The sequence below is a fragment of the Sebastes fasciatus genome, chromosome 11 (genome assembly GCF_043250625.1).
Source record: "Sebastes fasciatus isolate fSebFas1 chromosome 11, fSebFas1.pri, whole genome shotgun sequence".
Classification (NCBI taxonomy): domain Eukaryota; kingdom Metazoa; phylum Chordata; class Actinopteri; order Perciformes; family Sebastidae; genus Sebastes; species Sebastes fasciatus.
In genome coordinates, this window is record NC_133805.1 from 30,810,121 (window position 1) to 30,834,082 (window position 23,962).

Here is a 23,962-nt window from a genome sequence, read left to right on the forward strand (position 1 = left end):
CGGCAACTGCTTTATTTTATGTCCGTATCATAATAAAGGCTTGTATATCCGCCGTCCTCGGTCTTCCGGTTTCCCTTTTTGAATGACAAGCACACACTACCGCGACCTGCTGGTAGGAAGAGTTATTTCATCTCAGGCAGGCACAGAACGTACGTGCTAACTGGCCGTCGGCTGTAGTCTTTGCGGTGTGTTCAAGTGCAACTCGTCGGCCAAAACAAAGGTGACGCGAGGCGACGCAACAGGCGGCTTTCGTTGCCGCTGGATTTTTGATGTCGGCTTGGTGTGTCCCCAGCTTTACTGCTTACTTTCTAACAACAATACCAAACAACAGTATACTGTCAGTGGAAGAAGAGAAGGACTGCGATGGCTGGGAATCGAACCCAGGTCAACTGCTTGGAAGGCAGCTATGCTCACCACTATACCACCATCGCTTCGCAAAGAAGGTCTTCCCGCCAAATTCGCCAATTTTTCTGGGCATCGAGACTGAAGCGAGCCCTGCATTTAAAAAATGCATGGTAGTGTCACCTCTACTTACTTATTTTTGATATTGTATCAAAATTGGATTTGATTGAAGGCCAATCTTAAGGCCCACACACAATCTAGTCTACTCAATCAACAATTACTGTCACAGAATCACTTTGTTACTGATGTTTTTTTCTAAGTTGCACCTAGTTTCCAAGTAACCAAGTATCATTGGTGGGCTCCCGCTGCCGAAAAGTGTCTTTCGTTGTCGGCAGGATTCGAACCTGCGCGGGGAGACCCCAATGGATTTCTAGTCCATCGCCTTAACCACTCGGCCACGACAACCTGTAAAACAACGGTTAATACCAATTTGCAAAAATGTCCTGAACTTTCCCAATTGCTGAGAAGAACAGGGCATATCAATGTAACGTACTTGTTCAGTTAAACGTCCACTTGCTTTTCTTGCCTTTGTGATAGTCGGTGCATTCTTTGCTTTGCGCTATCAGTGCTTGATCTTTTCAGTTCTCCTTGTAGCTGGGGACCTGTTTTTCCGCTCCCCTTTCCGCCGCTCGACGATATCCTCAGTCAGGGTCAGCAGTTCTCCTCCCCTGCTGAACGAAGCCTGAGCCAAACCCTGCTCTCCTTTTCTGAGTCGTCTAACAGTTTGCCAGAACTTCCACGATGCCAAAGGAAAGTCCTTCTCCGTAGCCTCCCGGAAATCAACATATGGTATGAATATCACATTTCATGGACTAATTGTGAATTCTCCATTCTGCTGTGAAGTAACAACTTTTGTCTTTCTTGGTGAATAATAAGCAGCTGGTAGAAGACGCTAGCCTCCCCGTCGGGGAATCGAACCCCGGTCTTCCGCGTGACAAGCGGAGATACTGTCCACTATACTAACGAGGACTGCCGAGAGGACTGCCGAGAGGACTGCGGAGAGGACTGCCGAGAGGACTGCGGAGAGGACTGCCGAGAGGCTTGCCGAGAGGCTTGCCGATGCCTCGCAGACACATTCCAGATATCTAGCATGCTAAATATCTAGACCCGTCGGGGACTCCTGCCAGAAGCTACAGCCAATGAGAGCGCAAGACACGGGTTGAGGGGAAATCTGGGGTCACAGTAGGAACTTACTGCATGTCAAAACAGCAAGTTTGGCAGTATAGATATGGGATGACTTTGAAAGTCTTGTAGTGTGAACATAGCTATCTACATACTGACATGCCCTACTCCCCAAGAGTCTCCCTTTTATTGTGGTCATAATAGCTATTGGAGATGCCAGGGATTGAACCCGGGGCCTCATACATGCAAAGCATGCGCTCTACCACTGAGCTACATCCCCCGTGGTTTTTGGGAATGTTTGACAATTTATTCCAGACACCTGAATAAAAGAAGAAATCTGACTAAAACACTTACGGTTAATCTGGTACGTTGCTTTAAAACCTGCGAAATGCAACTGCGATGGCCTTAAATCAAACCGGGTAGAGTGCTTGCACGACTATACCAGCAATCGCAGTGGAAAAGTAGGACATATGCTGCCTTAAGGCCCTGGCACACCGAGCCGTCGGCCGGCCGGCGATGAGCGTCCGTCGGACTGTTTTTTCCGGTGTGTCCCGCACACTCTAGTCGACTCTAGTCTAGTTGAATCGGTGGTGCCGCCCGTCGGTGAGAGAAATCACTCTCATTGGCAGTTCAGCCTTTGGTTCAGCTTAAACAAATCAGTGCACTAGAAGAGAAAAGGACGTGAGGGAAAGCAAGCCAACGAGGAAAGTCCAGAGGAAAAACACAGAGGGCTGTTCCCATTTTTCTTCTTGATCTCACCTGATCATTCCAATACACGGATATTTTCACAACGACATGGCCATCCGGAGTAAAGCTATGTGGTCGGCAACTGCTTTATTTTATGTCCGTATCATAATAAAGGCTTGTATATCCGCCGTCCTCGGTCTTCCGGTTTCCCTTTTTGAATGACAAGCACACACTACCGCGACCTGCTGGTAGGAAGAGTTATTTCATCTCAGGCAGGCACAGAACGTACGTGCTAACTGGCCGTCGGCTGTAGTCTTTGCGGTGTGTTCAAGTGCAACTCGTCGGCCAAAACAAAGGTGACGCGAGGCGACGCAACAGGCGGCTTTCGTTGCCGCTGGATTTTTGATGTCGGCTTGGTGTGTCCCCAGCTTTACTGCTTACTTTCTAACAACAATACCAAACAACAGTATACTGTCAGTGGAAGAAGAGAAGGACTGCGATGGCTGGGAATCGAACCCAGGTCAACTGCTTGGAAGGCAGCTATGCTCACCACTATACCACCATCGCTTCGCGAAGAAGGTCTTCCCGCCAAATTCGCCAATTTTTCTGGGCATCGAGACTGAAGCGAGCCCTGCATTTAAAAAATGCATGGGACTGTCACCTCTACTTACTTATTTTTGATATTGTATCAAAATTGGATTTGATTGAAGGCCAATCTTAAGGCCCACACACAATCTAGTCTACTCAATCAACAATTACTGTCACAGAATCACTTTGTTACTGATGTTTTTTTCTAAGTTGCACCTAGTTTCCAAGTAACCAAGTATCATTGGTGGGCTCCCGCTGCCGAAAAGTGTCTTTCGTTGTCGGCAGGATTCGAACCTGCGCGGGGAGACCCCAATGGATTTCTAGTCCATCGCCTTAACCACTCGGCCACGACAACCTGTAAAACAACGGTTAATACCAATTTGCAAAAATGTCCTGAACTTTCCCAATTGCTGAGAAGAACAGGGCATATCAATGTAACGTACTTGTTCAGTTAAACGTCCACTTGCTTTTCTTGCCTTTGTGATAGTCGGTGCATTCTTTGCTTTGCGCTATCAGTGCTTGATCTTTTCAGTTCTCCTTGTAGCTGGTTCGCACTGCACAAATTTGGCCCTGATTTTCCGCTCCCCTTTCCGCCGCTCGACAATATCCTCAGTCAGGGTCAGCAGTTCTCCTCCCCTGCTGAACGAAGCCTGAGCCAAACCCTGCTCTCCTTTTCTGAGTCGTCTAACAGTTTGCCAGAACTTCCACGATGCCAAAGGAAAGTCCTTCTCTGTAGCCTCCCGGAAATCAACATATGGTATGAATATCACATTTCATGGACTAATTGTGAATTCTCCATTCTGCTGTGAAGTAACAACTGCTGTTGCTTTACAACTTTTGTCTTTCTTGGTGAATAATAAGCAGCTGGTAGAAGACGCTACCCTCCCCGTCGGGGAATCAAACGAATGAGCCCGTGGGTGTGAATGTGAGTGTGAATGGTTGTCTGTCTCTAGTGTCCGCCCTGTGATAGTCTGCCGATCTGTCCAGGGTGTACCCCGCTTACCTTTACCATTTATCCATTACCTTGACACATTTCTCCATCCTTGCCTCAGGTGGGAATGAAACCCGCGACCTTCAGCTCCGCAGCAAAAACTCAGGAGCAGAATCCCCCTTCCCTCTCAAACCCTAACTTCCAGACTGTAGTACTAACGCACCTCCTCTTGTTGGTGTTCATTCCGTTCTCTCTTCCATTGTTTCCAAATGAGACAATGTTTATCCAGAAAAAAGTCACATCATGTCCTGAAGAACTCTTCTACTTATAAAGTCCACAGAATGCTGTTCTGTGTGAGGCACTATTGGGGTTTGAACCCAAGATCTCCTGTTTACAAGACAGGCATTTTAACCACTAAGCCACAGCGCCACTGTTGCTTGCTGTCTTCTTCTCTCACATCAAAGCTGCATTCATATCTAAAATGTAAAAAAGAGTTCAACACTGGAGCTCTCTGTTTCCTCATCACAACAGTCAACTTTTAACCGGAACCAGTCTTTCTCTAAACTTAACTACCGATTTTTCCAGCCTAAATTAAACCCTTGATATAGAGGTGGCAGAGATAAACATGACAGACTTCATTTGAGAGCTCTTTTCTGCAACAACCAGGTACTGCTGGGATTTGAACCCAGGATCTCCTGTTTACTAAACAGGCACTTCAACCAACTAAGCCACAGCACCTTCTCCAGTTGTTGCTCCCTATTGCACAAACACAACAAACTAGTAAACATGGCTGTAAACTATCCTGGATTTTAAACACTTAAAAACGTACTGATAATTTCTTCCATTCTGTCTGTTTCTTCACTCCAAAAGTCAACACTTAACCATAACTACAGTCTTTCTCTAAACTTAACTATGTAGTTTTCCTTCCTGGCTTAAATCCTTGATATAGAGCTTGCAGAGATAAACATCCATCCATCCATTATCTGTTATCGCTTGTCCTATTAAGGTTGTGTGGGGGCTGGAGCGGATCCGAGGTGACATTATGTGTAGGCAGGGTACACCCTGGACAGGTCACCAGACTAAAGTACTACACCACCTCCTCTTGTTGGTGTTCATTCCGTTCTTTCTTCCATTGTTTCCTTTCATTTCCATACAAAGGAGACAATGTTTTTTCAGAACGATGTCACATCATGTCCTGAATCTCTTTACTACTATTAGCGCCTCTGTTTTTTGTTGTCTTCTTCTCTCATATCAAAGCTGCATTAACATCCAAAATGTTAAAAGTTAAAAGAGTTACAAAGAGTTCAACACAGGAGCTCTCTGTTTTCTCATCTCAACAGTCAACTTTTAACCAGAACCAGTCTTTCTCTAAAGTTAACTACTAAGTCCGTGCCTAAACTAAACCCTTGATGTAAAAGGTGGCAGAGATAAACATGACAGACTTCATTTAAGAGCTCATTTCTGCAACAAGCAGACACTGCTGGGATTTGAACCCAGGATCTCCTGTTTACTAGACAGGCACTTTAACCAACTAAGCCACAGCACCTCCTGCAGTAGTCAAATGACCATGGAAAACAGTTTGACAATATCCTCAGTCAGGGTCAGCAGTTCTCCTCCCCTGCTGAACAAAGCCTGAGCCAAACCCTGCTCTCCTTTCCTGAGTCGTCTAACAGTTTGCCAGAACTTCCACGGTATCAAAGGAAAGTCCTTCTCCGTAGCCTCCCGGAAATCAACATATGGTATGAATATCACATTTCATGGACTAATTGTGAATTCTCCATTCTGCTGTGAAGTAACAACTGCTGTTGCTTTACAACTTTTGTCTTTCTTGGTGAATAATAAGCAGCTGGTAGAAGACGCTACCCTCCCCGTCGGGGAATCAAACGAATGAGCCCGTGGGTGTGAATGTGAGTGTGATTGGTTGTCTGTCTCTAGTGTCCGCCCTGTGATAGTCTGCCGATCTGTCCAGGGTGTACCCCGCTTACCTTTACCATTTATCCATTACCTTGACACATTTCTCCATCCTTGCCTCAGGTGGGAATGAAACCCGCGACCTTCAGCTCCGCAGCAAAAACTCAGGAGCAGAATCCCCCTTCCCTCTCAAACCCTAACTTCCAGACTGTAGTACTAACGCACCTCCTCTTGTTGGTGTTCATTCCGTTCTCTCTTCCATTGTTTCCAAATGAGACAATGTTTTTCCAGAAAAAAGTCACATCATGTCCTGAAGAACTCTTCTACTTATAAAGTCCACAGATTTCTGTCCTGTGTGAGTTTGAACCCAAGATCTCCTGTTTACAAGACAGGCATTTTAACCACTAAGCCACAGCGCCACTGTTTCTTGCTGTCTTCTTCTCTCACATCAAAGCTGCATTCATATCCAAAATGTAAAAAAGAGTTCAACACTGGAGCTCTCTGTTTCCTCATCACAACAGTCAACTTTTAACCGGAACCAGTCTTTCTCTAAACTTAACTACCGAGTTTTCCAGCCTAAACTAAACCACTTGATATTGAGTTGGCAGAGATAAACATGACAGACTTCATTTAAGAGCTCATTTCTGCAACAACCAGGCACTGCTGGGATTTGAACCCAGGATCTCCTGTTTACTAGACAGGCACTTTAACCAACTAAGCCACAGCACCTCCTGCAGTAGTCAAATGACCATGGAAAACAGTTTGATGGGCATTCTACTTCTATTCTATTTCTATGATGTAAACATGAACTTTGTTTGTTTACAAGAAAACTAAACAGGGCACCTTTAACTTCTCACCATGCTGCAGTGATGTACAGGTGTACTCCGAGACCCTGTGACATTACTGTTTGGTGTGGTTTCAGGTGCATGCGATGCTGACTGTGGTCGGGGGTTAAACAAACTTGTACTGGGTAGTTCATATGAAATGCATTTAGTCCAAAGAGAGAGACAATCTCTGCAAACAAAAGGCACTGCTGGGATTTGAACCCAGGATCTCCTGTTTACAAGACAGGCACTTTAACCAACTAAGCCACAGCGCCTCCTACAGCTGCAGCTACCCGTTGCAAGAAGACAACAAGCTAGTAAACATGGATGTAAACAGTACTGGATTCAAAACACTTAGAAACTCACTGATAGCTTCTTCCATTCTGTCTGTTTCTTCACTCCAACAGTCAACATTTAACCAGAACAACAGTCTTCCTCTAAACTTAACTATGTAGTTTTCCTGCCTAGACTAAAACATTGGTACAGAGCTGGCAGAGATAAACATCCATCCATCCATTATCTGTACCCGCTCATCCTATTCAGGGTCGCGGGGGGGGCTGGAGCAGATCCCAGCTGACATTATGTGAAGGCGGGGTACACCCTGGACACGTCACCAGACTATAGTACTACACCACCTCCTCTTGTTGGTGTTCATTCCATTCTTTCTTCCATTCTTTCCAAATGAGACAATGTTTTTCCAGGACAATGTCACATCATGTCCTGAATCTCTTTTCCCAAGATCTACTGTTTACAAGACAGGCACTTTAACCACTAAGCCACAGCGCCTCTGTTTTTTGTTGTCTTCTTCTCTCAGATCAAAGTTGCATACATATCCAAAATGTAAAAAATAGTTGCAAAGAGTTCAACACAGGAGCTGTCTGTTTCTTCATCACAACATTCAACTTTTGACCAATGGTCTGTACTACGAAGCAAATTCAACATACCCAGGGTAACTTCTCGTTATCTGGCTTCACTAACCCTAACAAACGAGATCCCGCTAAGCGGTCCTACAACGGTGGTTATCAACTCGGTAAATCAACCCAGGCTTTCTCAGTCTGGGTATGAGCGTTTTCACATGAACGGGGCGGTATTTGCAGCATATGACCAATCACAGACATGGACAAGTCTACTGACTTGCAAACACACAGGCAGAGCGGCACATTTTACAAAGGAGGACTAAGCTATATTAGACAAATATGAAGAAGTTAAACACAAAAACACACACAACACAAAAGACTGTCAAAAACTCCCAAAAAGTACAGGGGATGTAGCTCAGTGGTAGAGGGCAAGCTTTGCATGTATGAGGCCCGGGGTTCAATCCCCGGCATCTCCAATAGGGATTATGGTCACAGTAGAAGGGTGACTCTGTTGGGAAAGTTAGTAGGTGGATAGCTGTGTTCACACCACAAGACATTCAAAGTCATCTGATATTGATGTCGTCTCAACACACAATAAGTTCCTACTGTGACCCCAGGTTTCCCCTCAAACTGTGTCTTGCGCTCTCATTGGCTGTAGCTTCTGGCAGGAGTCCCCAACAGGTCCAGATATTTAGCATGCTAGATATCTGGAATGTGTGTGCAAGGCATCTGTGTGTGTTTATACACTCATATTAACAGTTGAAATCTCTCTCCCTCAAGGTGATGAAGAAGCTCACAGGTACGGCCACCTGGGTTACTAACGTTGGTAACGAGTACGGGCAGGTCCTCATGAGGTCCTTTCTGACAGAAGGGTAGACCGACTCATCCTGCTCTGGAATCGCCTGCCAGAGCAGGACAAACAGCAGGTCGTCTACCCTCCCAGATACCGGGAGAGGCAGCCTATAGAGCGGTTCAAGGCAGCGAAGGGGAAGAGCCCCGCCTTTCCTGGCAAGGAGAGTGTGGAACGGTAGGACTGTTTTCAAATAATGACTGTTTCCTCTAAATATCTGCTGTATACTAACCCACACTGTGCTCTCCACTACTTTTTCAGCTGTCTTCTTGGACCGTGCTCGGGCCCTGCAACTTGGCCCAGCACCAGCCGCCTGGTGGAGGCCATTTGCAGCCAGCTCAACCCCGCGGCCACGCGGTTCGGGGGGGGGGGGTCACAGGGACTCGCTGGTCCCTCGTCCTCGCAGACTACGTGGCCATCAGAGAGGCAGTGCTGGCAAGCTGAGGATGATGGCTCAGACCGAAATCCAGCTCTTTGAGCTGAGTCAGAGGACCCTGTCCCAGTGGTAAGAGTTAAACATGAAGCTGTGTTGATGTGTTGTAATCTCTACTGTCATTGATGTTAGATGAGGAGCCTAAAAACAGCCTGTGTTTGTCTTCCAGGTTCTCTCGGCGCCAGAAAGGGGCGGGGAGGGATAAGCTGCTGCAGGGAACTGGCGTCGTCCTCCAGCTAAAGGGCTGTCCTCTGTACAGGTCGGGTAAGGACAGCCCTTTAGCTTCAATGTCCCCGAGGACCAGCCAGGACCCTCACATCAAGGTCCCCCTCCTCCCCCTCCACTCCCTACTCCCCCTCCACCAGATGAGGAGCAGCCAGGACCCTCATCTGGTGGCCACCCCCATCCTCGTCCTCCTCCAGCACCGCACCCGGGTGACCTTATCACTCCTCCCCCTGCTGGCCAGCCTCCTCTTTCTGCACCAAAAAAAAACTGTCCCGGTCCACGATGTACAGGAAGAGGAAGGCGGCCGAAGCTGCCGCAGGGCTGGGGCCGCCGCCCAGGAGCAAAACCCGCCGGCCGATGTTGCAGTACACCTGCAGCAAGTGTGGCAAGCCCAGGATGATCAACACCGGCCACACTCGCATTGGAGGAGTCGCGTACTGCGCATTGGTTGGCAGAAAAACTGTGGAGGAATGGAGGGAGGAAATGAGGACACGGGGGGGGGGGGGGGGGGGGGGAGACCAGGGCGGGGACTGAGGGACATTTGAGATGCAGCTCAGCACTGTGGGTCAACAGGAAGAGGAACACCAGAGAAAAGGCCATGCTGTGATTTGGGATCAAAAACTTTTGACTTTTGCTCTAGGTCTCTAGTTTGATCCATCCATCCTCTGAATGCTCTGGGTCTATAGTCTGATCCATCCATCCATCCATCCATCCATCCTCTGAATGCTCTAGGTCTTTAGTCTGATCCATCCATCCATCCATCCATCCATCCATCCATCCTCTGAATGCTCTAGGTCTCTAGTTTGATCCATCCATCCTCTGAATGCTCTAGGTCTTTAGTCTGATCCATCCATCCATCCATCCATCCATCCATCCATCCATCCTCTGAATGCTCTAGGTCTTTAGTTTGTGGCTGTAAAGTTTCATGAGGCTGTGATTATCCTAGAGTTCACCACAGGTCATTTTATACAGGGAGGTCAATAAAATGTCTCCTATGGGGACTAACATCATCACACATGAATCCAGTTGGGCTCATTGGATCCACCAGAGTCTCAGCTTATGTTTTTTGCCCCAAACTGCATGTGATTATCATAAAGTGGGCATGTCTGTAAAGTGGAGACTCGTGGGTACCCATAGAACCCATTTACATTCACTGATCTGGAGGTCAGAGGTCAAGGGACCCCTTTGAAAATGGACATGACAGTTAATTCTTTCCCTGCTAAAAGTTAGCCCAACTTTGGAGCGTTATTTACCCTCCTTCTCCTCCTTGTTTTCATTTATGATGTATATTTTTTATTTTACTTACTTACCTTTGTGTCGAACCACTGACCTTCTGCTCCGCGGCAGATACACAGGAGCAGAACTCCTCTTCCCTCCCTCCGCTCAATATGACACAGTTGGAACAAGCCCTGACACAGTTGGCGAGAGCCAGTCAGACGATCCAAGCTTTTTGCCGTCCAATCAGCTCGATGACACAATTGGTCAGAGCCAATCGGGAGCCTCGTAGGGCGGGTCAAAGCCAAAGCGAACATCCTCCATGTTGGATTCTCGCCGTCAGCCTGACAGCGGCGCTACTACGTGAGTTAAATATGTTATTATTCATTAATTATGAGCGTATAACTCTATAAAAACACACATTCATGTCTGACGTTACCGCGCGGAGATAGCTGAGGGGTTTTTACGGCTTTTTACGGCCCGTTGACTGATACCTGAGTGATGTCAACAACCACCGTGATGCTATAGAGATTATAGTTTATAGTTTTAATAACGCTGTAATAACGTCAAACTTTAATGTCATTCTATGAACTTATAACATTACACTATGAATCACTGCTTCGTGTTAACCAGCTAACGTTCATGCTGTTTAACCCGTTTTAATCGGCTCTCTTTATCTCAGTAGCTGGCTGCTCTCACACCGCCAGACTCCTGTTAAATAACAGCTGATTAAATGTTGAGGTGTTTATCTGCAGCCAGCCTTAAAAGTGACCCGTTCTCTGTTTAAATAAAGCTGTGAGGTGGATGTAATTTATGCCGATGTGAAAAGTGGTTCATGAGGGTTTTTCTAAAAGACACCAACACATATTTGGGAAAAGTACATGATACCTAGATAAAAGAAACGTTAAAGTGTTAAATTTGCGAATGGAATTTGGTGTGGTGGTACAATGAGTGTGTAATTGGGTTAGCCCTGCTCTTAGTTAGTTTGGTATTCATGATATACTGTAATGTATGTGAGTGGATAAAAATACTGTAATCTAACTGTGTTTTTCCTGTCTGTTATATTATAGATACTACTTTCAAAACTATAACTGTAAGTACTACATGTCCTTTCTTCATCAAGTATTTACTGCAGTATAGTATATATATATATATATATATATATATAATATATAATAATATAATATATTTGTAAGGGACCAAGCAGTGAAGCAACGAGGAAACAGGAGTTGTGAAATAATTTGGGCTTTTTATTCAGCCAAAAAAATAACAAAACATTAACCAATAATTGAATACCTAGGTCTAACAAAAAAGAGGTTAAAGTAATATAACAATACTTATTCCCACTATTAAACCAGATGTTATATATTACATGTGATCAGCTCTGTTTCTACTGCTTAACCACGGCGTCGTGGAGGACAATACAGCCAATCCCTGCCTCTGCTCACACGGACTGTTGACAAGAATAAATAATAAAACCCACACTAATGGACAAGACTCAGCGGGATGAATCCTCTGTGTAGCAGATCCTCTTCTCCCTCTTTCCCCACTTTATGGAGTAGTACTGTTGTTTTATATATATATATATATATATATATATATATATATATATGTGCTGAATACTGCTGATGTCCATTTTCTCTGTTCAGATGGAACATCCAACTTTTAGGAGGGCCCCCAACGGGACCCTTCTGCTGAAGTCCTCGGCAGAGGCCCAAGCCTTTGGCCCTCGGCAGGCAGCCGGGGGCCAAGCCCCATTCAGGGCAAAGAAACCGGAGGAGGTGGATGCTGAGGCCTGGGCCCACGTCGCCTCTGAGGGTGGCGACACCGCCAACGCCACCCTCGTCCTGAGCCGGTGGAAGTTCCAGTTTGGTCGGTACCTGGGCAAGACCTTCCACTGGCTCCTGGAGAATGACGTGGGCTATGCCGTCAATCTGGTCGCCTCCCACCAGAAGGAGCGAGAGAAGTCGGGGTCTCAGTCCCCGTTAATGGCCAACAAGGTGGAGTCTTTCAGTCTGATTTATATAGTACAATTAAAAGAGTGATGGCAGTTTTAACCTCTCTGTGTGAACTTACAGGACGCCCTCATCCGCTACTCCTCAGCGTACCCTGACTTTGTGGAGGCAGTCAGGTTCCACCGTGCGTTTGAGGAGGCGCAGGTGAAGTCCCTCCAGCCCGGTCAGGAGGGACAGGCCCTTGTTGGCTTCGGGGACTTCAAATTTGAGACCCTGCAGAGCCTGTACGAGTCTGAGGACCGCAAAAAGATCCGGTAAATTGTTAAAACATTTGGATTCTAATCAAGTTGCTGTACTGATCATCGATGGTTACAATCATGTGACTGTTGTCTGATTTGTACAGATTTGTCAACTACCTCCGGAGGAAGGCGCCAGCTCCAGGCACGCAGATGGAGAACGCCGTCCGGTATGTCCGGAGCAGAGACAGACAGAGAGCAAGCACTGCTTCTTCTGCATCCACCACCACAGCTGCTGCATCCACCACCACAGCCGCCGCCGCCGCCAGCAGCAGCAGCAGCAGCAGCAGCGGCGTCTCTGTCTCGGCTGCAAGCCAGAGAGCACAGTACGTGTTTTACTGTAAAGCTGATTGATGTACCTGGGTGTGACCTCTCTGAAGGAGTGTTAGTATTTGCCATGTTGTCTCATTACAGATGTTGCTGTGTGTCATTTATTCTTATTACAGGCCTCTTGGTTCAGCGCTTGCGGCCTTCGTCTCTGGGCGGCGTTCTCTGTCTGTGGTGGAAATGCAGGCACACGTTAAGAAGATGGTGGCCCCTAAGCCTGCATTTCCAGGCAAGTCCAGCTTAAATGAAATACTGAGTAAAACTTAATTTCCTGTGTTCACTGTATATTTCTGTTATCTCCAATTGTGTGATTACAGCCTCCCACTACAGCCCCTTCAGACCAGCTCGGACCTCCTCAGTGTCCTCTGAGGAGGTTACAGATGAAGAGCTGGTCAAGGCGGTAGTTGACATGGAGAAGTGTAAGTAAAAAGTTTAGAAATAATCATGTGACAAATTGTTAATAACAGAAAGGTTTGAATTCATTCCTGACCCTTCTTTTTTACTTTGCTTTATAAATGTTTCTGTAATCAGAGAAGGAGAGGAAACAACAGGTAAGTTCTGGTGTCGGCCTGGTGCGCGTCTCCAATCACTAAACTAAACATCACTAATGCGTGCATCTGTAGAATAACATCGCTTCATCACCCTTTCCCTCGTTGGTAGAATAACATCGTCTTCATCCCTCGTTGCCTGCATAACTCCTCTAGCTGCTCCCTGCATCACTCACTCTACCTGGTGAATCTGTCGTTATCATGTTGTCTCATCCTCACTGTCTCTGTTCACAGCCGCCTCCTAAGCTCCTGTAGTTTCTATATGCAGCTTGGCTCAATGTGTCCCTCAATATTAACACGACCATCTCATTCTTTCATGTTACTGAAATATTTTATTTCTCTTTAAGCCTCAGATGTAAAGGCTCTCTCGCTCCTGCAGCATCCACCTCCTTCCACCTCCACCTCCACCTCAGGAGCAGCTGAGAAGGGAGCTGGTGTCTCTGCTCTGCTGGATGAGCCCACAGACGAGGAGCTGCTGGAGGCCACACAGGACCAAGACCACCCCCTGCAGCCTCCAGCAGCCCTCGTCATGGTCCAGCCGGCAGAGTCACCAGCTCGCTCGCCGCCGCTGCCACCACCCGCAGCTGCCCTGCTGCCACCACCGCCGCCGCCGCCGCCCGCAGCTGCCATGCCACCGCCCGCAGCTGCCATGCCGCCGCCCGCAGCTGCCATGCCGCCGCCGCCGCCGCCTGCGGCAACTAAAGCCCCCGCCCCAGAGGAACAGGAGGAGATGCCCAGACCAGCCTTCCTCCCTCCCCCACCACCTGCTGACAGTGCTGAGGTAAGGGTGACTGTCACACATAATCACTGCTGCTCTCCCCCATGAAGTGATGTCCTCAGATATTAAAATGTCCTGTATGTCCTCTGGTTGTCTCTCCAGCTGCTGCCTGAGTCCTGGCGGGCAGCTCTCACTGTAGAGCAGCAGCAGTGGATCGGTCGGGTGCTGTTTTCCAGGGACAGCAGGGGGAGGTCTCGGCTCATCACCGAGCTGAACCTCTGGCACCACCCGCCCCAAACCCGGCCGGTCTACAACCAGCCTCCCGCGTCCCCCGACCCCTTCTTTGCATGTCGGCTGTTTCTCTGGATGCCGCACCGTATCTGGCATCTGCAGCTGACATGCCCCCAGCCTTTGTGCACCGGGACCATGACAAAGGCTGGGCTGTACAGGACCATCCGGAGGGTCCTGGACATCGACGGCTGGTATCTCATGGCCACGGAGTACCTGGAGTGCCGTCGATGTAAGAAGAAGGTCGTGGGGTGGTCACAGGGCATCATAAGGCAGCTGTCCCCCACCTACAGCTGCCAGTTTCCAGCCATACTTACGTACAGGTAAGAAATTAAATAAATACAAAAATCGAACTATATACTATCTACTGTATAGTCTGTGTTGAACATCCTGTTTGATGTTTTCATGTGGCTGTATATAATGTTAGTGTTGTTTTTTCGCAGGCTGTCCTGTGACCTGAGGGTGGTTGCACAGCTGAGGTCCCGCACTCTGGGCAACGGTGCTAATCGGCTGTTCAACACCCTGCGGGAGAACCATTCGAACGCCTGGATGCGGAGAGCGATCCAGTACCTCGGCGTGTGCGAGCAGTTCCTGGCCTTGTGCTCGGTGAGGGGGCGGTTTCCACCACCGCCCCAGATGCCCCCTCTGCCCTCACCCATCTGGCTGCTGACGGTCTACAGCTACGACGTCCTGACGCGGCTGGATGAGTACAAGGCCAGGATCACGTCCACCTTCGGATCCATCTTGAAGATGGATTCCACCAAGAAGGCGAGTCAAGTTTGTCACAATTTAATATTTTCTTACAGCCGCTTTTACACCGCAGCTGTGTGTGTGTGTGTGTGTGTGTGTGTGTGTGTGTGATTATACACTCATATTAACATTTGAAATCTCTCTCCCTCAAGGTGACGAAGAAGCTCGCAGGTACCGCCTCTGACACGGCCGCCTGGGCTACTAACGTCGGCAACGAGTACGGGCAGGTCCTCATGAGCGTCCTCACCTGCTCCGAGAGCTCCGAGGGCCTGTCCAGGATGGCGGCCGGTTTGATGAGGCGGTACCAACTCGCCGGGGTACCCCCCCCCCAGCTGATCTACGTGGACCGTGACTGCTGCAGTAGAGACGGCGTGTCGAAGACGGCTGCCTTGTTTCCGGTGTGAATCCGAGACTGTTGATACTTGTACTGATAATAACAGTAGAATTATAATATCATGAATAATCTCACGTTACAATATTTATCATGGGCAAAAGCCAGGATTTTAATCTACATGATTACAACATCATAAAAACTGTAGATTCAAGGATATAACAGTCATTACGGGTTATGAGAATTAAACCACATCATGTTTCTTCTATCTCAGGAGTGGGGACAGCTCGTGGTGAGACTGGACATCTGGCACCTGATGCGACGCTTCGCATCAGGTGTCACCACAGAAACCCACGAGCTCTACCCCCCCTTCATGAGGCAGCTGTCTCAGTGCATCTTCGAGGTGAACCCCAGAGACGCCCGCCGTCTCATCGAAGCTAAGCGGTCCCAGCTGGAGGGGAGGCACGGGACGGTTGCGCCGACTGACGCCGAGGTGATCAAGAGGATCACAAAGAAGGAGTGGAGGCTCCACTGCCGTCGCCGGACGCGTGGGCCAGAGGAGTCGACACTCCTCATCCAGGACCTCCTCGACACCTTCGGCGGACCGGCAGGGCGCAACACCCTGGACGTCCCGTTGCTGAACGCTCTCCGCATCCAGGACATCTGGAGTACGCAGAGGGCCCACCTCAGCTGCATTCAGGACCCACCGGGTGTACAGCTCTACACCCAGACCGGCAGGCTGACAAAGGGCGGAGTCAGCCTGCCGGTCTATCGCTGCGCGAGGGGCTCCACGTCTTTGGAGTCCTTCCACCTCAACCGGTTCATCCCAGGTACTTGCATATGTCTCACAGCTTGTGATAAAATATATCCTGTATTCACATTTCTTTAAAACATTAATTCATTTTTTATTCAAAACCTGTTTCCTCAGGGACCCGCGCGAGTGCAAAGCACTTCCAGGCGTTCCTGGTTGATGGACTGGCGAGGTGGAACGAGGACCGCGCAGCAGCAGCAGCAGCTGAGGGACAGGAGGGTCCTCTGCACTCCTACAGTGGCCACCTCAAGCACGTCCTTAACCAGAAGAGCCAAAGGGTGCTTGGCTTTCAGATGGTTAAGGACTTCACCAAGCCTGCTGAGTACACAGGTATGTGATGGGAAAACACTTAATCTCAACATCTCAACTGTGAGGAAAAGGAGCATTTACTAAAGCCTCCGTTCTCTGATTCTGCTGTGTAACAGGGGAGCTCATCGGGGTGGAGTACCTGTACCAGCAGACAGGCAGAGTGCTTGAGGATGTCAGCTTGGACCCTGACACTCCGGACGAGGCTGCTGCCATCGAGTCGCTGGAGGAGGAGGAGGAGGAGGATGAGGGTATCGGGGAGGACGTCGAGGACCCCACCGTCTTCGAGCCCGATACCCCCTCCACCGGCACAGCGGCAGCAGCCCGGTCAGGTGATCCAGCTGACGCACCCAGGTCTGAGCCATCCGGTCCAGCCGCCCCTGACCAAAATGCCCCTCCCGAGGCCCCAGAGGTTCAGGCTCCTGCTTCCCAGCAGCCCTCCTCAGACACCGAGGTGAGGTCACTGACTACAAACTACTGATGATGATAACAGTGAAGATGTTATTATCAAAGACGTTTGACAGCGCTCTGTGCTTACTGCCTCTGTTTACTCAAACCAGCGACCGCTCACATCCTCCTCTTTCTTTCTCGTTTCTTCTCAGCAGGAGAATGTCACGGGTCCTGACGGCCAGCCGGGGTATGAGCGTGTCCTGAAGCTGGCCCGGGCCCTGGTGGAAGCACGGAGCCTTCTGGGGCTTTCTGACAGAAGGGTAGACCGACTCATCCTGCTCTGGAATCGCCTGCCAGAGCAGGACAAACAGCGGGTCGTCTACCCTCCCAGATACCGGGAGAGGCAACCTAAGGGGCGGTTCAAGGCAGCGAAGGGGAAGAGCCCCGCCTTTCCTGGCAAGGAGAGTGTGGAACGGTAGGACTGTTTTCAAATAATGACTGTTTCCTCTAAATATCTGCTGTATACTAACCCACACTGTGCTCTCCACTACTTTTTCAGCTGTCTTCTTGGACCGTACTCGGGCCCTGCAACTTGGCCCAGCATCAGCCGCCTGGTGGAGGCCATTTGCAGCCAGCTCTGCCAGCTCCACCCGGCGGCCACGCGGTTCGGGGGGGTCACGAGGACTCGCTGGTCCCTCGTCCTCGCGGACTACGTGGCCATCAGAGAGGCAGTGCTGGCAAGCCCGAGGATGATGGCTCAGACTGAAATCCAGCTCTTTGAGCTGAGTCAGAGGACCCTGTCCCAGTGGTAAGAGTTAAACATGAAGCTGTGTTGATGTGTTGTAATCTCTACTGTCATTGATGTCAGATGAGGAGCCTAAAAACAGCCTGTGTTTGTCTTCCAGGTTCTCTCGGCGCCAGAAAGACGCGGGGAGGGACAAGCTACTGCAGGGAACTGGCGTCGTCCCTGCAGTAGCTATCGCCGTCCAGCCTCTCCCTCCAGCTAAAGGGCTGTCCTCTGTACAGGTGGGACAAGGACAGCCCTTTAGCTTCAATGTCCCCGAGGACCAGCCAGGACCCTCGCATCAGGGTCCCCCTCCTCCCCCTCATCCAGAAGAGGAGCAGCCAGGACCCTCACATCAGGGTCCCCCTCCTCCCCCTCATCCAGATGAGGAGCAGCCAGGACCCTCATCTGCTGGCCAGCCTCCTCTTCCTGGACCAGAAAAACTGTCCCGGTCCACTATGTACAGGAAGAGGAAGGCGGCCGAAGCCGCTCCAGGGCCGCCGCCACCCGGGAGCAAAATCCGCCGGCCGACTGTGAAGTACACCTGCAGCAAGTGTGGCCAGCCCAGGACGCTCGACACCGGCCACACTCGCATTGGAGGAGTCGCGTACTGCGCATTGACCGGCGGAAAAACTGTGGAGGAATGGAGGGAGGAAATGAGGACACGGGGGGGGAGACCGGGGCGGGGACTGAGGGACATTTGAGATGCAGCTCAGCACTGTGGGTCAACAGGAAGAGGAACACCAGAGAAAAAGCCATGCTGTGATTTGGAATTAAAAAACTTTTGACTTTTGCTCTAGGTCTCTAGTTTGATCCATCCATCCTCTGAATGCTCTAGGTCTCTAGTCTGATCCATCCATCCTCTGAATGCTCTAGGTCTCTAGTTTGTGGCTGTAAAGTTTCATGAGGCTGTGAATATCCTAGAGGTCACCAAAGGGAGGGAGGTCAATAAAATGTCTCCTATGGGGACTAACATCATCACACATGAATCCAGTTGGGCTCATTGGATCCACCAGAGTCTCAGCTTATGTTTTTTGCCTCAAACTGCATGTGATTATCATAAAGTGGGTATGTCTGTAAAGGGGAGACTTGTGTGTACCCGTAGAACCCATTTACATTCACACATCTGGAGGTCAGAGGTCAAGGGACCCCTTTGAACATGGACATGACAGTTAATTCTTTCCCCTTAAAAGTTAGCCCAACTTTGGAGCGTTATTTACCCTCCTTCTCCTTGATTTCATGTATGATGTATGTTTTGACTGTACTTTATGTTCACCAGTTAGTCTTTAATTCTGTTTTCGCTGTTTTGTTTTTGTTTTGTAAATAAAATGAAAAAGTCTGCAATCTGTTTGGAAGCTTTATTATTTCTTATCATTTATAATTCATTACATAACTTCTGACATCATCATACAGCTTTGAACCATCTTACTATGTACTATTATACCACTACTTACTATTTACTACTTCATTTCTACTACATATTTTATTTACCTCATTTACTTACTTACCTTTGTAAGTAAGTAAGTCAATTTAACATCCTTATCCTAAGCTCTTCTTAACCTTATCCTAAGCTCTTCTTAACTTTACCTTAACATCTTATCTTGTAGCTCTTCTTAACCTTATCCTAGCCCTTACCCTGAAGTTCTTCTCCATCCTTTCCCTTACCTTGCTTGTCCTTCTCCATCCTCGCCCTTGCCCTGAAGTTCTTCTCCATCCTTACCCTGCTTGTCCTTACCCTGAAGTTCTTCTCCATCCTTGTCCTTGCCCTGAAGTTCTTCTCCATCCTTACCCTGCTTGTCCTTACCCTGAAGTTCTTCTCCATCCTTGCCCTTACCTTGAAGCTCTTCTCCATTCTTGCTTCGAACCGCCGACCTCCTGCTCCGCGGCAGATGCACGGGAGCAGAACACCCCTTCCCTCCCTCGTCCCACAGTCTCGCTGAACTCATTCTTCTCTGTGAATTTGACACATTTGGAACGAGCCCTGGCACAGTTGGCGAGAGCCAATCGGATCGGTGACACAATTGGCGAGAGCCAATCAGACAATCCAAGCTTTTTGCCGTCCAATCAGCTCGATGACACAATTGGTCAGAGCCAATCGGGAGCCTCGTAGGGCGGGTCAAAGCCAAAGCGAACATCCTCCATGTTGGATTCTCGCCGTCAGCCTGACAGCGGCGCTACTACGTGAGTTAAATATGTTATTATTCATTAATTATGAGCGTATAACTCTATAAAAACACACATTCATGTCTGACGTTACCGCGCGGAGCTAGCTGAGGTGTTTTTACGGCTTTTTACGGCCCGTTGACTGATACCTGTGTGATGTCAACAACCACCGTGATGCTATAGAGATTATAGTTTATAGTTGTAATAACGTCAAACTTTAATGTTACTCTATGAACTTATAACGTTACACTATGAATCACTGCTTCGTGTTAACCAGCTAACGTTCATGCTGTTTAACCTGTTTTATTCAGCTGCTGGCTGCTAACATCACTAACACTCTGCTGTAGCTCTAACTCACCTGTTTAATATCACCTGATATTATCTTATTATCTGATCCATCTGCTTCCATTAAACTGATCTCTCGTGATTATCATGTAGAGCCAAGAAACACGAGGCTACTTTCATTCATGTGTCTGGAGGTCTACAGTCCAGTAGAGCTGTTAATACAGATGTTAACAGACAGCTGTATTCAGTTAATACAGTTAGCTGTGTATTAATACAGCTGTTAATACAGTTAGCTGTCTGTTAATACAGCTGTATTAATACAGCTGTTAATACAGCTGTTGACAGACAGCTAACCCACATCTGTTCATGCACCTACTGTATTCTATATTTCATGTATATAAAGATGTCAGAACATGTGATGATGAACATGTTGTGATGCTTTAGTTTGGTATTGATGACATACAGATGTGAGAGGAGGAAACCACTGTAATGTAGCTGTATGTGTCCTCTGGTTCAGGACTTCACCTGCTGAGGACACAGATATCAGCAGAACTAGGAGGAAGAGGAGCATTTCTTAAATCCTCTGTTCTCTGATTCTGCTGTGTGACAGGGGCTACTAGTGACAATAATGATGACAGTGTAGATATTAGAATCCTTTATTGTGATGTGGTAGGGTTAAGGTTACATGTTTCACAGCGCTTAAGGTTACATGTTTCACAACTTCTTCTCTTCCTTTCTTGTGTTTCTTTTCAGGAGGAGGTGCAGGGTCCTGATGTCCAGCCAGGTTATCAGTGCGTCCCCGAGCTGATCCAGTCCCTGCTGGACTGAAGACGGAGCGTTACATCTGTCTGGTCTGTGGACACAGCCGGGACAGAGGACATCACTTCAGGATGCTCTGTGGAGGACTGGCTGGCTGAGAAGAGGAGGCAGGATCCAAACAGAGTTACCTCCTCCTGTTGTTGTGTGTTTCAGTCTCTCTGATGTCTCTTTATTATTAATGTCCTTCTCTATAGAAACACAGACAGAGACATACAGTACAGACAGACAGACAGAGAGACAGACAGCTACTTTATTTGACCTCTCAGGTGGTGTTTCAGCCGACTATAGAACAAACCATCTGTAGTTGTATTGTTTTCTACTGTTGTTGTTTCCAGAGTGAACAGATGTAGAGGAGGAAACACACACAGCTGTGTAGATGTGTGTAGATGAAGCTTTACATCTAAATAATGCTCCTTGTTCACTGCAGCTGAGGACAAAGACTTTAGATACTTCACGTGTTCATCCTCAGCTGATAGAAGGGAGATGATGTTTCACTCTCATGGTGTCAATAATCAAACAGCATGTTGTAATCAGTCATCACTGTCTGGACCAGCAGCATCTGGCTCTATCTCTGTACCATTTATATATATATATATATATGTATATATATATACACACACACAGTATTATTATTATTATATTGAATGTAACCTTTGAATGATTTGAGGTGTTCAATAAAAACAGGCCTTCTGTGCTGAACTGTGGATCGTTGTCTCAGACTGTGTTCTTGTTTCAGGCTGACAGAATGATGTTATTATAACCTCACATTTAAATTGCTGTGTTGTAGTACAGTCTTCAGGTTTCAGTCTGAGGAGACAAACAAGGTCATCTGCTGTGCAAATAAGGTGAAAAAGCTGTTTCCATGCCAGAGTATCTATCAGAGCATTCCAGCTTCTTAAAAGTGGGATAAGGGCTTATCTGGGTTTCTACAACCGAGCAGAGCTTCAAGAAATAAACCACATATTCAAAAATCTTGATCATAACCAGGATACTACTATACATATACTATACATATACTATACTATACATACCGCAAGGCCCTAAGGGCGCTGGCACATGCCAACATTTAGTTTTGTTTTTTTTAAACAGAGTTTATTTATACATTTTGCTAATACAACTCTTACAATCCATTGCACAAACATGTTTGGACTGGTATATAACCCCCCCACCCATGACAATACCCGGAGGGCACTCAGAAAAAAAAAAAAAATATATATATATATATATATGTATATAAAGTGTACAAGAATGAATATAAATACATAGATAAATAAATAAAAATAAATAAATAATAATAATAATAATAAATAAACATAAATCATGATAAATTGATAGAGGTCTAGGGTGTTACACCCTGTCATTTAGGGCACTTTTCCTTTGAAATGTTCCTGGTCAAATATCCATATACATATACATACACATACATATACATACACATACATATATGTACATACATATACGTACATACATATACACATACATACACACACATACATCAAACTTTAATCAGCCACAAAGTTATCTGAGTCTAAAGAGTCAACGTGACTAAGAAAAGGTTGCCAGATCAATGAAAACTTCTCGGCTGACCCTTTAATAGTATACCTAATTTTCTCCAACTTAATAAAATATAACATGTCTCTGAGCCATTGTGCAAATGTTGGAGGGTTGCAATCCTTCCATCTAATCAAAATTTGTCGTCTGGCCACCAGCGTAGCAAAAGATAGGTTTAGTTTATTGTTGTTTAACGTAAAATTTTGTGGTACCACCCCAAACAAAGCAAGACAAGCTGATGGTTCTAAGAATCTGTCGGTAGTTTTGGAAAGCATATTGAAAATTAATTGCCAAAAATTAGATAGTTTAGGACAATCCCAAAACATGTGAATTAGAGTGGCCTGGTTCTGCTTGCAGCGGTCACACATGGTGTCTATATCGGATTTGAATTGGGATAGTTTAACTTTGGTCCAGTGCAGTCGATGAAAATTTTTAAACTGCATGACAGTATGTCTCATACATATGGAAGATGAGTATATTCCCCTCATCATTTTTGACCAGATAGTATCTGAAATAACAACACCAAGGTCCCCCTCCCACTGATTTTTAAGGGAGTTTTTTTTAGGGGACTTGTCATATTTTCTCTCATTAATAAGGAATATATGTCACCTATCTTTCCCTTTCTGGATGATGTGATGTCTAGTCTAGGAGCGTGTTTAGCGGCTGTGTAGGGAATTGAATGATATTTGAAGACATGAAGCTGCGAGTTTGTAGGTATCTGAAAAAGTGTAACCTGGGAATATTGAATTTCTGAACAATCTGCTCAAAAGAGGCAAATGAGCCATTTATGAACATGTCTTTAAATGAACAAATCCCATTTCTCTGCCAACCACTGAATAAGGCATCCGTCAAAGGCGGCAGGAATGCATGGTTATTTACAATGGGAGCCAGTATTGAAAATTTACAGATCTCGAAGGATTGTCTGAATTGTTTCCAAATTTTTAAAGAATGAATAACAACTGGGTTACAAGTATATTTAGTAATAGGCTCTGAGTATGGCAGGCTAGAGCATAATAAGGCAAGTAATGAGGTGTTCTTACAAGAGTCTCTCTCTAGTATTAGCCATTCAGGCACAGCTGTTACTTCAGTTCCTTCCATCCAATAGGAAATAAATTTGATATTTGCTGCCCAATAGTAGAACTGAAAGTTTGGCAGACTAAGCCCTCCCTGCTGCCGAGGTCTCTGTAGTATAGCTTTGCGTATACGTGGATTCTTCTTACTCCAAATGAAAGAAGAAAGCTTTCTGTCCAGGGAAATGAAAAATGTTTTAGTTAAGAAGACTGGTATAGACTGAAACATACAAAGAAGTTTAGGCAATAAGTTCATCTTTATAGCGTTAATTCTACCTGCCAGAGATAAGGGTAGCAGATCCCAACGATTAATATCCTCCTTGAGAGAGGACAGAAAAGGAGGGAAATTTGCTGAGAAGAGGTCTTTAAAATTGGATGTGACCCACACACCAAGATATTTAATTTTGTCCATGCACACTTTAAACGGCACAGTACGAATAAACAGGGAGTCTCTTGCTGCCAAATTTATGGGCATCAATTCACTTTTTTGTGTATTTACTTTATAGCCAGAAACTTTGCCAAATT

General features: G+C 46.9%; 2 protein-coding genes and 11 non-coding genes across 14 annotated transcripts; 2 read left to right on the top strand and 11 right to left on the bottom strand.

Moving 5' to 3' along the window:
• Positions 1 to 359: 359 nt before the first annotated feature.
• On the bottom strand, positions 360 to 431 carry trnag-ucc (transfer RNA glycine (anticodon UCC)). Its single transcript has one exon. It is a non-coding gene; the product is annotated as a tRNA-Gly (tRNA).
• A 294-nt stretch (positions 432 to 725) lies between these two features.
• trnas-aga (transfer RNA serine (anticodon AGA)) lies at positions 726 to 807 on the bottom strand. Its single transcript has one exon. It is a non-coding gene; the product is annotated as a tRNA-Ser (tRNA).
• A 492-nt stretch (positions 808 to 1,299) lies between these two features.
• Positions 1,300 to 1,371, bottom strand: trnad-guc (transfer RNA aspartic acid (anticodon GUC)). The gene has a single exon. It is a non-coding gene; the product is annotated as a tRNA-Asp (tRNA).
• Positions 1,372 to 1,732: 361 nt separating this feature from the next.
• trnaa-ugc (transfer RNA alanine (anticodon UGC)) lies at positions 1,733 to 1,804 on the bottom strand. Its single transcript has one exon. It is a non-coding gene; the product is annotated as a tRNA-Ala (tRNA).
• Positions 1,805 to 2,706: 902 nt separating this feature from the next.
• On the bottom strand, positions 2,707 to 2,778 carry trnag-ucc (transfer RNA glycine (anticodon UCC)). Its single transcript has one exon. It is a non-coding gene; the product is annotated as a tRNA-Gly (tRNA).
• Positions 2,779 to 3,072: 294 nt separating this feature from the next.
• Positions 3,073 to 3,154, bottom strand: trnas-aga (transfer RNA serine (anticodon AGA)). Its single transcript has one exon. It is a non-coding gene; the product is annotated as a tRNA-Ser (tRNA).
• A 932-nt stretch (positions 3,155 to 4,086) lies between these two features.
• On the bottom strand, positions 4,087 to 4,159 carry trnat-ugu (transfer RNA threonine (anticodon UGU)). Its single transcript has one exon. It is a non-coding gene; the product is annotated as a tRNA-Thr (tRNA).
• A 235-nt stretch (positions 4,160 to 4,394) lies between these two features.
• Positions 4,395 to 4,468, bottom strand: trnat-agu (transfer RNA threonine (anticodon AGU)). The gene has a single exon. It is a non-coding gene; the product is annotated as a tRNA-Thr (tRNA).
• Positions 4,469 to 5,202: 734 nt separating this feature from the next.
• Positions 5,203 to 5,276, bottom strand: trnat-agu (transfer RNA threonine (anticodon AGU)). The gene has a single exon. It is a non-coding gene; the product is annotated as a tRNA-Thr (tRNA).
• Positions 5,277 to 6,296: 1,020 nt separating this feature from the next.
• trnat-agu (transfer RNA threonine (anticodon AGU)) lies at positions 6,297 to 6,370 on the bottom strand. The gene has a single exon. It is a non-coding gene; the product is annotated as a tRNA-Thr (tRNA).
• Positions 6,371 to 6,666: 296 nt separating this feature from the next.
• Positions 6,667 to 6,740, bottom strand: trnat-ugu (transfer RNA threonine (anticodon UGU)). The gene has a single exon. It is a non-coding gene; the product is annotated as a tRNA-Thr (tRNA).
• Positions 6,741 to 10,246: 3,506 nt separating this feature from the next.
• On the top strand, positions 10,247 to 13,783 carry LOC141776291 (uncharacterized). 2 transcript variants are annotated; one of them, XM_074649752.1, is made up of 7 exons: positions 10,247 to 10,408; positions 11,116 to 11,138; positions 11,695 to 12,045; positions 12,124 to 12,314; positions 12,404 to 13,042; positions 13,155 to 13,174; positions 13,519 to 13,783. In XM_074649752.1, the coding sequence occupies exons 1-5, from the start codon at positions 10,300 to 10,302 to the stop codon at positions 12,648 to 12,650; spliced, it is 921 nt and encodes a 306-aa protein (XP_074505853.1). In that variant the 5' UTR covers positions 10,247 to 10,299; the 3' UTR covers positions 12,651 to 13,042; positions 13,155 to 13,174; positions 13,519 to 13,783. The 2 variants fall into 2 exon arrangements, with proteins under 2 accessions (XP_074505853.1, XP_074505854.1); XM_074649753.1 differs by lacking the exon at positions 13,155 to 13,174.
• A 45-nt stretch (positions 13,784 to 13,828) lies between these two features.
• Positions 13,829 to 18,356, top strand: LOC141777747 (uncharacterized). Its single transcript, XM_074652275.1, has 10 exons — positions 13,829 to 13,952; positions 14,052 to 14,500; positions 14,621 to 14,945; positions 15,080 to 15,325; positions 15,533 to 16,088; positions 16,187 to 16,399; positions 16,495 to 16,829; positions 16,978 to 17,240; positions 17,325 to 17,573; positions 17,671 to 18,356. Exons 1-10 carry the CDS (start codon positions 13,842 to 13,844, stop codon positions 18,251 to 18,253), a joined length of 3,330 nt encoding a protein of 1,109 aa, XP_074508376.1. The 5' UTR covers positions 13,829 to 13,841; the 3' UTR covers positions 18,254 to 18,356.
• The last annotated feature ends 5,606 nt before the right edge of the window (positions 18,357 to 23,962 follow it).